A 16,210-nucleotide genomic window follows, 5' to 3' on the forward strand; every position below is an offset into this window, starting at 1 on the left:
TGTAAACAGCTGATTAACACATTCACTGCTAATGATATGTAATACTTTTATAAATGGCTAAAAAACATAAACATTAACATGATCATGTTAATTGAGTGACAATATATCTTTAATTAAATAAATTTTATAATATAAATTGTGGATTAAAATATATTATGTAATTATATACATCATGTATTATATATCTGCTAATATACTTATGACGCACAAGTGCGTCATTAGCAGTGAACGTGTTAATAACCCGCTTTGAGTTAAAATAATGGTCCGTGTCAGCTGAGAGTGAGTGCAAATAATTAATAGTGTATTGCTTCGGTACCTGCTACGTTGAGTCGGTTATTGATGTTCTCAATGTTCATACGTGCGAATGCCTAACTTTGCATTGTTGGAAATACTGAGCTGCAATATAAAGGATGCAAATTTGATATTATGATGTTTTTGTGGATTATATTTAATAAAAGAAATTTAAATACTCCAATTGTTGTTAAATGCACAAACATCCCTACTTCTCAAAACTCATAACTAAAATTTATTTAAAGATATACTTTGTAAAATATTCATAATAGACATATTTTTTAAAGGTTAGTACATGTAACTTAGTAAAAGAGCAGTATTTATGTCTTAACTTATTAGGTAACAGAACTTGAATGTCTGATCGGGGCAAAATAATGGTTTTAGGTAGTTATTGTAACTTATACAGTAGAATATCGATAGAAAGTTCTAAAGTGGAGGATGTGGACAACAAAAATACAACCTCTAGTATTTGTATACCTTTAACTCTTTGATGCAACTTTTGAGTAGCCCATTTGAGAAATATAAACGATCAAATACAATATTCGCTCAACTATGGTTTTGTTGTGGGACCTTCAACAGCATCACTCTATTTGTTTGATGACGTTTTGAAAGTCCTACTACCAAGGTATTTTCTGGCTTTAGCCTCAACCCCTACAAAACGTGTAGGTTTTCGCAGCTCTTGCTCTTCGAGTCCCTCGCCCACACTTTGCTGAGCAACCCCTTGACCTTGAGCGAGGCTGAGGTTCGTTGACCCCGGTACTTCCTGAACCCAGGGCCGCCGCTCATGGGGGAGCGACTCCTTCGCCTCGCGTAGTGAGTCTCCGGAGGGTTGTCCAGCTTGAGACGGATCTGTGTTAGAATCCCGACCAGGAGTTCGTCGACGTTGTGGTTGATGCCGACCGAGGTCTCGATAAACTTACAGTCGTAAGCTGTCGCCATCAGCTTCCCATCTGGAAAATTAACTGATGCAATGGTCTAGTTATCAGGAAAAAAGGGTTTTTATGATAAACCACCTCTTAAGTTCTAGCTCTTTAAAAACAGAATTTTCATTCCTTCCAGGTACCTAAAACGTTTAAGTAGTTTGTAGTTTGCCATTCAATCAAACTACGACGCATGTAACAGGTGATTTCCGTTTTCAAATCCTGGAACATTTCTTCAGGAAATACCCCATTTGGGATCAATTTTATCACAAATAAATTTAGAATGACACATAATTTATCACACATTTTCAATGAGCAATTAGATTATGAAAAGTAGCATTTAATACTCTTTCAAAGCAATTTGTACACATACTAATAAAACGGCATGTAGCCTTGGTAGCAGAATCTGCTTACGAAATTGAAAATAAGTTAAATTTTTCTTTAAAATTATTTATTGATTAGGGAATATTTTTATCATTCCGAGATTGGTCACCAACCTATATAAATAGATCAATGATAATAATTAGTATTCAAGTGGACTAAATAATTCACATTATTTACACGACTCGAAATAATACTGAAGCATCGTCTGAATCCGATGTGTAAAGAGCATGTCGTAAGAGGGAAGAGAGGGATCGTTAATCATGTAATTAGTAGAGGAGTTGAGACTTTACTTATGAGACTTACTCGGGGAAACATTCTGCTACAGAGCCTCAAGCTCCAGTGAACATATCACACTTGTTACAAACCAGTTTCATTAAGTGCGAATTCAATTTAATTAGGCTATAGCATCTACATATGTCCGGAGTATTTTTCTGTAAATACCAAAGTTAAACCAAATATTTGTTATCAGCTTGAAAGAAAAGGAAAACTCCATATAAGAGTATAGTAATACTTTAATAAAGGTACCCTGCACTTTCGATAAAAGTTAATGATTATCATATGGCCTTTTTGGGGAGGAAGATTTCAAATTTCGAGACAGTTCTCCTTGCCCAAAAGCCTTGTGTTGTGAAGTTTATGTATTAATATGAAGTTTCTAGTTTCCAAAACCCAAGGCCACACAATTATCAAAACTTAAAGTCATACATAGATGATTGTCGAGATTTGATCCCGGGCTGCTAGAGAAAAACCCAGCAATATTGAACCATCTTGCCAGCTCGTTTACTAACCAGTTTACCAAATAAAGCATCTATTACAATTCGTATTCTTAAAAAAGGGGCAAACTTCTTACAAGGTTCTGGAAAACTAATTCGTTCTTTAAAACCTCAGAATTTAGCCTAAACAAGTCATGTTCATGTGCAAAAGCCATGCTTATACCAACCAAACGTATTGGTTAAATTGCAGGCCTCATATGGTTGATGAATGATAGGTACGATAATTTCAGGTTTAGTAAGTAAATTTCATTTTTACGCCTTGATAGTCTTCTAGGTCTGATAAGTCAACTGATCAACTCAACTGTTTGTACATAAGGTTCAGTAAGTTTCTACAGTGAAACTTAATACATGTACTGAACTTAGAATTTAACAATATTCTTTATAATTCACCTTGCGTGGAGACGACTCGGCTTCGTACAAGATCCGTCTTGTTGGCGACCAAAATCACAGCCTTGGTCCTGATGGCGTCGTTCTTCCACAGGGTCTGCAGCATCTGTTCTGCCTGTTGGAAGCTGCCTCGGTCAGCTGTGGAGTAGACGACGCAGTAGGCGTGAGGTGAGGTGTAGTTGGACAGGCAGTCCTCGGGCTGAAACAACAAAAGAAAGCTTGAAACTGGGCAGCGGAATAGTTAACTGGAAGATAGCTGAACTCTAGATAACGTCCAAATGGTTATGTTAGTTAATGTTGTTTGGATTGTAGTTTGACCCAAAGATGAATTGCTACAACGCACCCGAAAAATCGGTTATTTTTTTATCAGTTAATTGACTTGGTCATTAAAAGTTTACTTTGACCGTAGAAGCCTACTTTTAAGTTTATGAACTCGAAATATGTTATTGGATTGGGTTTTAGATACTGTACTCCTCATATTACATACCATGTACTTGGGCTAACAATTAATTGGTTGTATTTAATGAGAGACGTGTATCATTATATGGAAGAAAATAATTCTTGACAACCTTAAGGAAAGAAGGATATTTTTTGCGATTACTATTTGTTTAGTGAAATTGTTACGTCAACTTGGAGTGACATAGTTCGTAGCGAAAATGTGTCTTTTATCTGGTCCGAAAATTGTATCCTATGAATACGCTGCTGGAATATATATATAAAGCATAAAATTTATTACATTTTTGTGTACGTTTTATGTACAAGTGTATTCCACCCTCTATCAAATATGTACCAAGAAAAAGTGTAGCTAAATATAAGCTCAATGTGTTTTGCGATACACATACAGAGAGTCGAACATGATCAATACAAATTTACAAGCAAATTAAGTCTCATTACCTGAAAATCGTAATAAAGAACTTTTACATAAAAATGTTGTAATTCGTATTACAGTATACCCCAGGACCTTTGGGAAACATGTCTCTTATAGAAATGTCACCTCAATTCAACTTGTGGCTGTTCTTCTCTTTCAAGTTTGGTCACGTCCGCGTTGCTCCCTAACTGCGAGGGACGACGAGGTAAGTTAGGAAGGGGTGATAGGAAGGGGAGAGGAACACATCTGTATGAAGAATTTTACAGATAAAATTAAATTTGCTGTAACAAACTAAGGTAAAAGTAACACACGATTGTGACATTTTTAACGAAAAAAGAATGTGTTTTTGATATTTTGTTAGAAATGAGTTTATAACACTTTATTAAGTTATATACAGTATATAATATTTTCATTTATTTAGTGCGATTTTTCAACATTGGGTATTTTTGTGTATCGTTGTAAGGGAACACAACATAATATGCTAGTTAATCTTTTGTTGGATACCTTCATTAATCGATAGGCCAATGACTAGAGTCCAGAATGAATCCCGCATGTACCAGATAACAACAATTTTCTTTTTAATCCAAGCAAGATTCGTACCATGATAATAGTCAAAACTTCACTAAAAAGATTATTTATTGTGTACAAGTCTCTTTTGTCGATGGATTTATCATTGAGATAAACCGAAATCTTAGTAAATGCTTGACTGTAACGAAACCTTTTAATTGATAAATTGTCACATTAACAAAATTACAAATTGACAATATCAAAGACGATTGGATGTATATTTGTTGATTCGTGGGTTAGAGTTATAGCCAACTATTAGTTTTTCTACAAATTCGTGATTTCCTGCGTGACATTATAATCTGTGCGTTGATTAATTTAGAATGATGCTGGTTTAAATCTCATAATAAATTTCCAGTTTTATCAAGCTAAGCCATACCGTATTCTCCTCCAACAGTAAAGTATTACAGTTCCATTTTGTAGAGGAAATTGGGTCCTTCTCCGGGGGGTCTTTGTTCTTAAGAACGACATTCATGCAAAACGCAGGTGTCTTATAGAATATCTGCTGGCGACATTTCGGATATGAAAGTTTGTTTTAACAAACACCCTTGAAACCAGCAATGTTTAAACTGTTTTCAAAATGTAATTTTATATCTTATAAATTTTAAAGTAGGTTTAAAATTTTCTATTTTAAAATAAGTAACGAAGGTATAAATAAAAGGTTATTTTGCTGAAGGGTAGATTGATGTTGTTATGGTGTAGTTGGTTACTATAACTTCGTTTTTATTTTTAAAATCGGAAAGGTTGGTTTTAAGATTACACAATTTGTATTTTAGCATTGCAATTAATTATTGTAAACTTGTTTTCTAAACAAACAAGACAAGGAATAGAAAACGATATAAAAATATTATTGCTAATAAAATATTACAATTTTATAGAATATTTTTTATTTATTTTATTTGTCTGTTTGGTTTTATACACTTTTATTCATAAAAAAATTAAGACTTATCTGAAAATAAAAATTTAAAAACCTATGAGAAGTTACGTTTGTAATACAACTACACATGGAATAATACATAATCAGCAATGTACAAATATAGCGACTATCCTACTACATAGAAAAACAATTTAACGACTAAACTTCCCTTCTAAATAGAAACAATAATATAAAAATGCTAAAATACTCCTTCCTAAAACTCGTACAATATTACTCAGCTAGTCCGATATCTGATCCAACACGCTAAATCACTCTGCATTGTCAATAGGATTATTACATTGAAACACTGTATAATTCGGCCGTTAAACTAATAATAACCCTTTAAACTCCCTTATTTTATTGTCATTTTCCTGTCATTTTGCGTATTCTCAGCAAAGTCAAGTAACAACTACCATTTTCAATCACCTAAGCAGATGTTATTTGCGTTACTTGTTTGCATTGACTGGTTAGTCGAGTAGTTAGTGTTAGTCTCATCTGATGCTCGTTTGTTTTTTAATTCCAAGATGATAAATTCCTGGACCCAAACACTATTTGTCGTTAAGCTACCAATTAATGATGCTATAAAGCAAAAGGTTATAATTAAAACCCAGGGATCGAACAATTTATTAAATCTTAACAAATGCAAAATTCGTAGGGAAACAAATAAAAATAAATAAAGAATAAATAAAAGTATTTTTTATATGGTGTTCTGTAATCTGGCGTTTTTGGTAACATGGCATTGCCCCAACCATTAATTAACTATACATTCCTTAAAAAAATAATCAACGGTGCTACCTACACCCGTAGTTGGCGAACGTCAACGGTATAATTTATGAATGACACAAAATCAACAACCCAAGAAACCCATATGATTGTGTTTAAGAATGCAACTCACCGACATCTCAGAGGAAGGGTGATCTATAAAGGTGAGCTCAGATTCTTCTCCGTCTAACAGAACTGAAACTGACTTCTCTCCGCACTCGTCATCTGAAAACAACAACAACATACATTAATTAATTTTAAAATACATAATTTATTTAACTTAAACTTATTCATTGATTCCGTCGAGTCTATTTCAAGACCGGTATTATAAATCCTAGAACTTGAGTCGTTAAAAATACTATATATAAACATGATATGTATTATTAACACTAATGCAAAACCACAAAATTCTTCTTGTATTTAAAGCTTTTTTATATGCCCATTTTCTCAAAAACTAGAGTTCACTTCTGTGTAAAAATATGTTACGTTTATTTACCAATTTATTTGTTTAACTGTAGGAAAAATATAATGTGCAACTCGAGTGCAAAGTGCAATTGCCTCACTAGTTGCACAAATAACTATTGTCTCGAAATATGAATGTTTAAGGAATATACTTCAGTTTTAATTTAACGTGCAGATTTGTTCTGGTAACCTACTATTCTTGATTTACAACTCCTGATTTTATTAAGAAAAAATATTGTAGTTTCACAACATTCCAACAAATAATAGATAATTTATTATCATACTTCAGTAGGCCCATACTCTGGATATCTACTAAACAATAAACACATTCAATTTAATTGAATTTAGAAGTACCTAACATTATTTATGGATATAACATGTATGTCAGGTGTTTATGAGGGGGTGCTTGTAGTGTGTTCACCTTCGACAGACGAACCTATAGATGTGTCGTAGGCGTGCAGGTACTCTGACGTCATGAATTGGCTGATGAGTGACGACTTGCCGACCCCTGCGGACCCTAGCATCACGACACGGAAGGGTGCTGTGATACCGGGACAGGAGGCGCAGGAACTCTCTCTGGACGAGGCGAGGGAGGTTGTAGCAGAGGTGCGGGCGGACCCGGGGTACGAGCCTCCTACCACGGCACCTCCTGTCGTCAGGTGCTCCGTGCTGGAACAAAAACAATGTTTTCAATGCCACGCATTCTCATTGTAGAGCGTAACTCTAGTCCGAAACAGTTTTTAACATCACTACAGGTTAGGCTTGGAAGGTAGTGGCAGAATTAATTAGATCAAATACATTGGTGATTGATGGGATTTGAACCCAGGACCTCGGGGATTAAAGTCCTGCGTTCTTCCCCTAGACCAGCTGCCCCTCCCGAAAAAAAGCAAATTGAGTGTTGGAATATTTTTACTTTTTGATCAGAATTTGGTGTGATGATGCTACTAAACAAATATAAAAAAATAGTCTTCCAACCTTTTACATATCTACACTTATACTTTTAATTGACGAGACTATACAATACAAACGTACAGGAAAAGAACGTGCAATTAATTTTGTTCTAAAAAAAGTAGATAGAAACAGATCATGAAGTTGCGGTTCATGGGTTCACCAGATCATGATATGGTTAAAAGATGAATAGGGAAGGATTTTAGATTTATGTTCAGTATTAATGAAGAAGTATTACGTTGTTGGTCTGAGAGCATAGGGTGGATTGATGCTTGTTGTTGTAATGTTCTAAGAGAATTGAACTAATTATTAAATTCAATGTTACTAGCACAGGTTACTAGCTCCGAATAAAGCATGAACGTAAATGGAAGATCATCGTGATGTTTAAGGTGTGATAGTGTTTATAACAACGATATGGTTAGCTTTTATGTGAGAGAGACCTAATTCATTACCTCATGTTTATGGTATGCTCCCAGCTCTTTTTTTTTTTTTGAAAAGCTGAAGATATTTTAAAATATAATTTAAAAAGTTGTTAATAATGTACAGTATTATATTACATGAGTATCATACCTCACAGATGCATTTTAGAACGCGAGGAAGGTATCTAGTACATACAATTGCTACCATTATAGTTGGACAGTTATGCAATTTTTACAGAGAACTCCTTTTTATGAACTCAAATCTCCATATGATCTAAGTAAGATACGCAACATTCATTCACTCCAAATAATATGCTACGTAGAAAATATTACTACTTTCATTCTAAACGTATGAACTGATTTCCCGTAAACTATTCCCATGATTTTTAATCTAGAGAACGAGACGTTAACTGTCCAGCAAATAATTTGTAACAGAAATTATTACAAATGTCTAACAATATTCCGGTAACAATTTTGACATTTTATGTGACCCAACTTAATTGTCAAATTAAACAAATTAATTGTCCTAATAGGTTTGTAAAATTAGGAAAGAGAAGCTAGCAAGGTTGATGTAATCTTTACTGACAAAGTTTCAGATGACACAGTGGTTTGTTTACAAGGTTTTGTTTTGATTCCCAAACTTTACTCGGCTGACGGTTATTTGAGCATAATTATAGTGAAACGGCAGATTGGCGGCAGTGACACTAAGTTTCCTTTCATAAAAACCCAATATTGAATGTCACCTACACAAATGCAATGAAATTCGCGTATGTATTCATCACTCACTGTATTTATCAGCGGTTTAACATACCTAATTAGAAAACAGAGAACAAAATATTAACTACTATAACATTTGGAGAGTGATTTTGCCGTGTTACTGGTATAGGCATACATAGTATATTAGGTGCGTGTGTCAGTCTGGTTTACATAAAATTGGCACAAATTGCATGTGAAGATAATTGCTTGAAAGTCTTAAATATTCGACGAAATCCCAACATTTGTTTGAATTGTAAGTAACCTGTCGTGCGTAAATATTTACAACAGTTTAGGTTTGACGATTGAATTTCGTTCATTTTTCAACCACAGCCTGGGTCATTTATTTTTAGAGTAGGCTTAATTATCGACAATGGATCAGAGAACAGTGATTTACACTGCATTCGTTTCAAACTAAACCTCAGGCGGTGTATTTCAGAGTAGGCTTTATTTAGTATTGATAAGCGACCAGGGATTAAGGGAATACAATGATTCACACATCAATGGTTCGCAAACCCAACATAGTTGTATTTTGAAATAGGGTTCTTTGAAAACAGTTTAGATAACACCATTGTTTTATACCATAGGACTAAGGAATTTTGACCCAAAATCAAATGTTAATTTTTTGAGAGGGTATTGATATTAACAACGGTCCAGAAAAAAAATTAATTGCACTTTATTGGTTCCTAAACTTGGAGCGGTTGACATATTTAAGAGTAGACTTTTGTATTCAAAACGGCTCAGTGATCAATAAATTAAACCGTATTGGTTCTCAAACCCACCCCAGTTGTTTTAATGTAGGCTTCAGTATTGAAAACGAAACAGAGAGTAGGATGCAGTTGTTTGTTTACACCATATTGATTCTCCACCAAACCTCAAATGATATATTATTAGAGTAGGCTGTAGTATTGGCAACGGTTTGGTTCCCAATTATTGGATCTGTGCTCAGTATTGGATCTGCACCACCATGGGAGCCAGCAGGATTTGGAACAGGCGGGCGAAATATATAACGAACATCTGTGGGGAGGGGGGATTTCTGAAATGATAGTCTTTTAAAATGCATTTTTATGCTATATTTGGCAACTCATAGAAGCAACCAAATAAAAATAGTATCATTAAAAAGACATTAGAATCAATAGAAACGACCTTAAGAAACGCACTTATTAAATTTATAATTATTATAAGTGGTTACTTAACATTTTAGGTATTAAATCTATTTCATATTTTTTTACCAGGGGGTGCAAGTGCACCCCTTGCAACCCCCTATGGGCACCCATGACCATAACACAGTTAACGTATCACAGAGTAGGCTTTGTTATTGACAATGTAACCGAGACCAAAGTGATTTACACCTTTTTATTTTGAACCTCGTCTCTATTTTTTCACTATTAAAACCATATGGATAAGAAAACACCTTTGCAAGTTAACACTGTATTAATTCTCAACCACAACTTTGTTTTTGTATTTTAGAGAAAGAGTTAATATTGCTAGTGGGTCAGAGCCCAGATTGATTTAAGCCGTATTGGTTTCATCCTTGTAATGTTTAAGCATCAGTGGATCAAAAAATGTAAACACAACCTACAAACAAACCAGTCATAATAATTTGGTCATAAATCAACATTTAATTGAACATTTTTAGTTGATAAAACACTGCACAAGAACCTGACAATAGAGTTAAAAACCAATAGCATTAAATTCAGTGTTGTCAAACATTTGATATAGGTTTAATTCCGAACCATTTAACTTTGTTTAATCTAACGAACAACTGAAAGTGATATTGATTTAGCAATCAACTTCGACAATCCATCTATTAAAGTAGTGTTAGTGGTTGGAGCTTTTAAATTGACAAGTCAGTTTATATACTCGTTTGTTTACTGGTTTATTTACTAATCCTAAATGTAACCACCGGTTCATTTAAGTATTGATTGTTATGGACTAAGGTTTTGGTTATGGTCATAAGTGGCATATTAATGAATAAGAGATTAATTTTTTACAAGTTAAATATCAATGAACTTAAAAGTTGCTACATATCAATTGCTGTCTAGTAAAAAAAATTCAAACTTTGATTAGAATTATTTTAATTTGCAGTTACTAAAATGAGATTTGATTTTCACATTTTATGTTAGGCTAGAGGATGAATATTGAAAATGATGTAAGCTGTAAAACTAGTCTTATATTTGTTTAGTTTGGAATATTACCTATAAACATTTAAAGTGAATATAGATTAACTAAACTCACATCTAGTTTATCTTTTTCAGTTGTCAGTATCATTTTAAATATAATTAAATTATGTATCTAGAATTGTCAAATGAAGAAATCCATCGACTAACCACAATGTCATTGTTAGGCAATAAATTGTAAATAATTGTTCCCGGAAAAATCTTTCATAAGGCATTACATTTTACTCGCCTGTTTATTTATGATTATTTCGGTGATAAACGACATTTACCCATTTCTGGAATTCGTGTTTCTCTATTCAAATGTTATTTTTTACTCCTTTACTAAGATTCCAGCTTTTTAAATGTTTCACTAATCTTCATGTCACTTATCACTCCACTAATTAAATACAACATCGGACCAAAGCTGCAACATGCCAATAAACCTATTAACCCTTTTCGAACAGCTTGTGAAAAATGTAATAAATAAAAAATGATTAATTTGAAGTAAGTCTTATCTAATGATGCTGTATCTTTATAAGAAGTAATTGAATTGTATACAGATTTCTCAGTTAGCATAAGCTGGTAGTGTGTAGAGATATAAAGTCAATGGTAGTAGTATGCTATAGCAGCTTCGATTTGAAATACCGCCTTCAACGCAATAGCAAACAAAGTTACAACAAAGTTGCAAGGTGAGATTAAGAACGTAGGTAACCATAGTCTAAAACAAACACAATTCTCAAGGTTCCACAAAAAAGTCAAGCCATTGTTGACATCAGTTGACATCATACTGTCTAAGTAGATTTTTCTGATTTCAATTCACCAACTAATTTTATTTCTTCATAATATTGCCAAACGGCTAAATCATTATTCACCAACTAAAAAATGTTTATATGCAACCCCTAATTTTCTACATACACCAGTCAGAATGTTAACACACATACCTATGACTGGAGTTGCTGCTGGCGACGCTGTTGTTACTTCTTGACCGGCGGCTCTTCAGAGAGTCCCCGCGATTGACCACTCCCTTGCCGGTGATGCTGAAGTGTCTCAGGCGGTAGTACTCCTCCTCGACGCCGGTGTTAGGCATGGAGGCGACCCTCGACCGTTGCTGGGGCAGGCACAGGTAGTTGGGGCGGTGACGGGAGGCGCCTGGAGGTTGTATGTTGGAGCGTGACCCGGGCGTCTTGACCGACTGGGACCTACTGTGGTGCGGGCTGCAGTATCTGTAACGAAAAGGGGTTGAAACTTCATGGTTATAGAAATACTAAAAGTGTGTCTTTATCTTTTCAATGAATGTTCTTACGCCGTAACATTTCGACTCTAATTGTGTACATTGATAGTTGGTCAATTAGTCACTTTGTCCCACCTGCATACTTAAACTGATTATGAAGAAGTAAATAGACTAATGAATCTGAATTGTAAATTAAGAAGCGTAGAATATTAGGAACTGTCATTTAGGAACATTACGGAATAGTTTACAAACACCGTAGTAACTTCAAAGTAAAATTACGTGACGGAAACGATGTAAAAATGGATGGCAAATTCCTTGAAACGTAATATATACCAATATATTAGGCCTAATCTATTGAATTAAGAATAAATAGTAATAATCCTACTATTGTTCTAAGATATCTATGTAAGTCGAGGGAAGAGATGTACTAGTCGTTTTAAAATACTAAAAGAACAAGCGGTTTTATAAACCAGAATGTCAACAGTTAATTCACTTAAAAAATAAATATTACTAAATGAAGTATAATAACATGAAATATTGGTTACTGTAACATGTATTAATAGGCCTATCCGTTAACGTTGTATTATTAAAATGGAATATGAAAGGTGATTCGCGTAAAGTAAAAAATTTTACCGTCGAGTGTTCTGTCCCAGTTTGACGTTACATTAATTGCAGAGGACAATAAAAGGAAAAGGGTCGTTTGCTGCCAGCTTGTCAGCGTTTTTATTCAACTTACACTTTTCTTTTATATGCTTCACTGAGCAGTTTTTAGCAGTATCATTTTCATGTTATAATTACTCTCAAAGTTAGATCACACAGTTAAATGTATTTTATGAAAAAGGTTACGTGATAAACTACACTGACGAAATATGGTTGTAAAGCAAGGTATATCTTACTTCAGCCCAGAGTCGTGCATCTGTTGTATCGTGATGTTGTTAGTGACATCCAGTAGTTGTTTGAAGTCGTTGTCCATCCTCTTGCTCGGTCTCCTCTCGGACTCCGAGTGTTCCTGACTGATGCTCTCTGAACCAGAGAACTCCGGAGAGTTTCCGGTGACCGAAGCCTGTTGCACCACGATGGTCGCTGGAGTCCCTCGTATCGTCGGTTCCGGAGTAGGAGTCGGCGTCGCCTTACAGGAGTCGTTAGAAGCATCCTTTTCCGTTTTCAGCTTTTTACTAACAGACGGAGATTTTTCCTTTTCCCTCTCCTTTTCTTTTTCCTCGTGAATGTCCGGAAAGGTAAATATAGTTTCAGTCTTGGGTGGAGGTGATCTTGTTGGTTGGTACACAGATTGTATCGCAGTGGGAGAGTCCGGTATTGGTGGTGAGGCAGTAACCGCTGTAGGGTCTTCTTCACTCTCAATAGTCATCTGTTCGGCAGCAAACCCTGAGGAGTTTCTTCCGTGTTTTCTCCCCCTCGGTTCATCTTCAAAGTTATTCTTCGCGTACCTTTTGGAAAGCATCTTCAGTCTTTTGTTGGCGGACAGGTTGTTTTTGTTCTGAGGCAAGTTGGCTTGGCGCATCTTGATGTTGTACCACTCCACGGCGGGATCTGTGGACTGCAGGATGGGCAAAGAGGTTTCCTCTACGATGGTCTTAGTGTTTTCCACAGGTATCTTGGTGTGCTGAAGCAGTATCATGTTCGTATCATCTTCCTCCTCGACGCCTTGGAAGATGAGTTTGACCTCCTCACATGGCTTGGGCTGCTCCTCGGTGCTGGACGCTGAGAAGAACTCGTCCTCCTTCTCCACAGAGGACCCCGGGGTGTTGCACGGGCCCAGCATGTCCTCCAGCAGGTTGGTAGTGATCCTCATCATGTCCTCTGGTGGATGGTCAAAGCTGTCTTCCGTCTCCCCGCTATCGGTTACGGTTACCATAGTGATCACTGTGTTGGACGAGTCCGTACTTGTGTTGTTGAAGTTGGTCCCGACGGACTCCACGGACACGGACCCACTGCCCATCAGCACGACCTATGAACAATAATTAGGGATTATTACGACATATTGGCGAGTCGTTTGTAAATAGAAAGTGTTCATACAGTAAAGGTTATATTGTAATGTTCTTAAGCTAGTTTCTTTAAAAGCATAAATGCTTAACATGTCATGATACTGAGACACTAGTAATTATACAAATGTATAACAATACGACATAGCTTTATGGACGTTTGAATTCCAATGGCGTTTGGAAATTACAATATGATAGATAATGGGTAAGCTTTTCCCAAAAATATTGCTGCTCATGTTTTTTAATAAAACACTTAGTTGAAGAAATCACACTTTCTTCATGTTGAATTCTCTCAGTGGTATTTCCACATTAAGAGATTTGAAGTATTTCAGACATTCAGACGTATTGATTAACGAGGTACCTTGGGCATTGGCGCGGATGAGTTTGGGCATCCAGGTTTGCGGCGATATCCGCCACCCGCGGATTTGAAGTGTAGACGTCGAAGCGCACTGGAGGCGGTGGAGATGAGATCGGTGGTGGACTCGGCGCTGCCAACCGACAGACATGGGGAGCCAGGGGCTGAGTGTGCTGTGGTGGTGATGGCTTGGCCCGACCGCTGCAGCAGTACGGCTGTCCTCTGTTTAGCTACCCCTCCCAGAGACAGACGCCCTAGCCCCTGCAACAAATGTGGTAAGTAGTTAAGCAAGACAGAAATGAGGAGCCAGGGGCTGAGTGTGCTGTGGTGGTGGTGGCTTGGCCCGACCGCTGCAGCAGTACGGCTGTCCTCTGTTTAGCTACCCCTCCACGAGACAGACGCCCTAGCCTCTGCAACAAATGTGGTAAGTAGTTAAGCAAGACAGAAATGAGGAGCCATGGCTAAGTGTGCGTTCGTGGTGATGGTTTGGCCCGACTGCTGCAGCAGTACGGCTATCCTCTGTAGAGGGAAAGACATTTTTACTAATGGATTTTAAAATGAAACCAGAATTGAAAAAATGTAAACATTAGATGTATCCACCCTAAAGTAAAGTAAATTTCATTATATTTCTTAATTGGTATCGTAATTGGTATTGGCTTTGGTATCGTAATTAGTGCATTCTTACAAGGTTTCATAGTGTTAAAAGAGAAATAAAAATATAGCTCATTATAGTGGATTTGTAGTAAATACTTATTCTTAGTCTTTACAGTAGTTTGTCATCTTTATTAACTAACAGAACCTTGAAAGCTATACAATGAAGTTACTAAGAATCCTTTATTTAGTAAATCGTAATGACGATTTTATATAACTTACACTCACGGAGATCCCTGAGGAATGGTCGGGCGAGTTCTGGCTGTTGCTTGTGCGCTGCCGCAGTCGAGCCAACGCGCTTCTCAAACCCTCCGTGCTGCCCTCTAGCACATCATGTCGTTATCTACAACAAAACACCGGGAACTTTAGATAAAACTAGGTGAAACCCGTCGAAATCGACAGTTACTATCAAGGGTTACGCTAATTCATCTAACTGCGCTATATTGAGTGAAATTAAACATATTTTGAGCATTTAGCAATCTTTAAAGAGTAATAAGTGTAAAAACATTTCCCATACCGTACGTAATCGGAGTTATTGTTAGTATGTTAACTGGTATCTCTTCTTTTGGAAGAACCTTTAGATAGTATTAAAATCTTTTGTACTTAAAAACTTCCGCTATTTCATCAGTGTATTAAAGATTAATCTATGATTTTATTTGAGAAAAAAATATCAGTTTGTTGAGAAGACACGTGCTAACTTCAAAGGAAGGTCCGTCCGTTACAGTGTAAGTTTGATTTTTACTTCGTCACGTCGCGTCAGTTCATACACAGCCACCTCTGTTCATATCGTACTTCTGTGCCAATGAATAGCCCTCTAGCATAGTTTTGAGAAATTGGTTGTGGGGTTACTGTTAAAGCTAATAAGACACTTCTGCACTTTCGAATATTATTCCAATGATTGATAACATGTATGACAATAATCTCATAAGCCTATAATGATCTGTCTAGAATAATATGATAAAATCTATAACCAAAAGAGGTGAAAAAGGAAGACACCAACCCGTACAATAGATATAAGATAGTTCAATAAGAAATAATGTAAGAGTTACTGTGATAAAAGGATTTTCCACTGATTTCGTAATGGAACGTTATATTGCAAAACATGACATGATATAGAAGAAAATAAATTTAAAAATCCGAAAATAATATTACAAATACTTCTTTTGGACAATTCAGTAACTCCCAAAAATGTGTGTTGTTTAAAATACAATTAAAACATTAACAGCTGTTTCATTAAAAAGTATTATCCAAATGGCCAAAATGTAAACAAATCTGTGGAGGGATCTGTAAAGGCTTCTGGGGCAGAGCCCTAAGCGAATTTACTTCGTTTTTCTTTTGATAACTCATCTACAGACCAAGACCTTTCT

At 35.8% G+C, this 16,210-nt stretch overlaps 1 protein-coding gene across 2 annotated transcripts; it reads right to left on the reverse strand.

The window, feature by feature from the left end:
- Nucleotides 1-319: 319 nt before the first annotated feature.
- Nucleotides 320-15,143, reverse strand: LOC128994092 (uncharacterized). 2 transcript variants are annotated; one of them, XM_054418348.1, is made up of 8 exons: nt 15,066-15,143; nt 14,199-14,453; nt 12,731-13,803; nt 11,545-11,826; nt 6,761-6,993; nt 5,996-6,087; nt 2,756-2,951; nt 320-1,241 (listed from the first exon to the last, which is right to left on the reverse strand). In XM_054418348.1, the coding sequence occupies exons 2-8, from the start codon at nt 14,205-14,207 to the stop codon at nt 943-945; spliced, it is 2,184 nt and encodes a 727-aa protein (XP_054274323.1). In that variant the 5' UTR covers nt 14,208-14,453; nt 15,066-15,143; the 3' UTR covers nt 320-942. The 2 variants fall into 2 exon arrangements, with proteins under 2 accessions (XP_054274323.1, XP_054274322.1); XM_054418347.1 differs by having other exon boundaries at nt 6,746-6,993.
- Nucleotides 15,144-16,210: the final 1,067 nt, after the last annotated feature.

The sequence above is a fragment of the Macrosteles quadrilineatus genome, unplaced genomic scaffold, assembly GCF_028750875.1.
Source record: "Macrosteles quadrilineatus isolate MER2022 unplaced genomic scaffold, UCM_ALF_1.0 Scaffold_5__1_contigs__length_97177068, whole genome shotgun sequence".
In the NCBI taxonomy this organism is placed as follows: Eukaryota; Metazoa; Arthropoda; class Insecta; order Hemiptera; family Cicadellidae; genus Macrosteles; species Macrosteles quadrilineatus.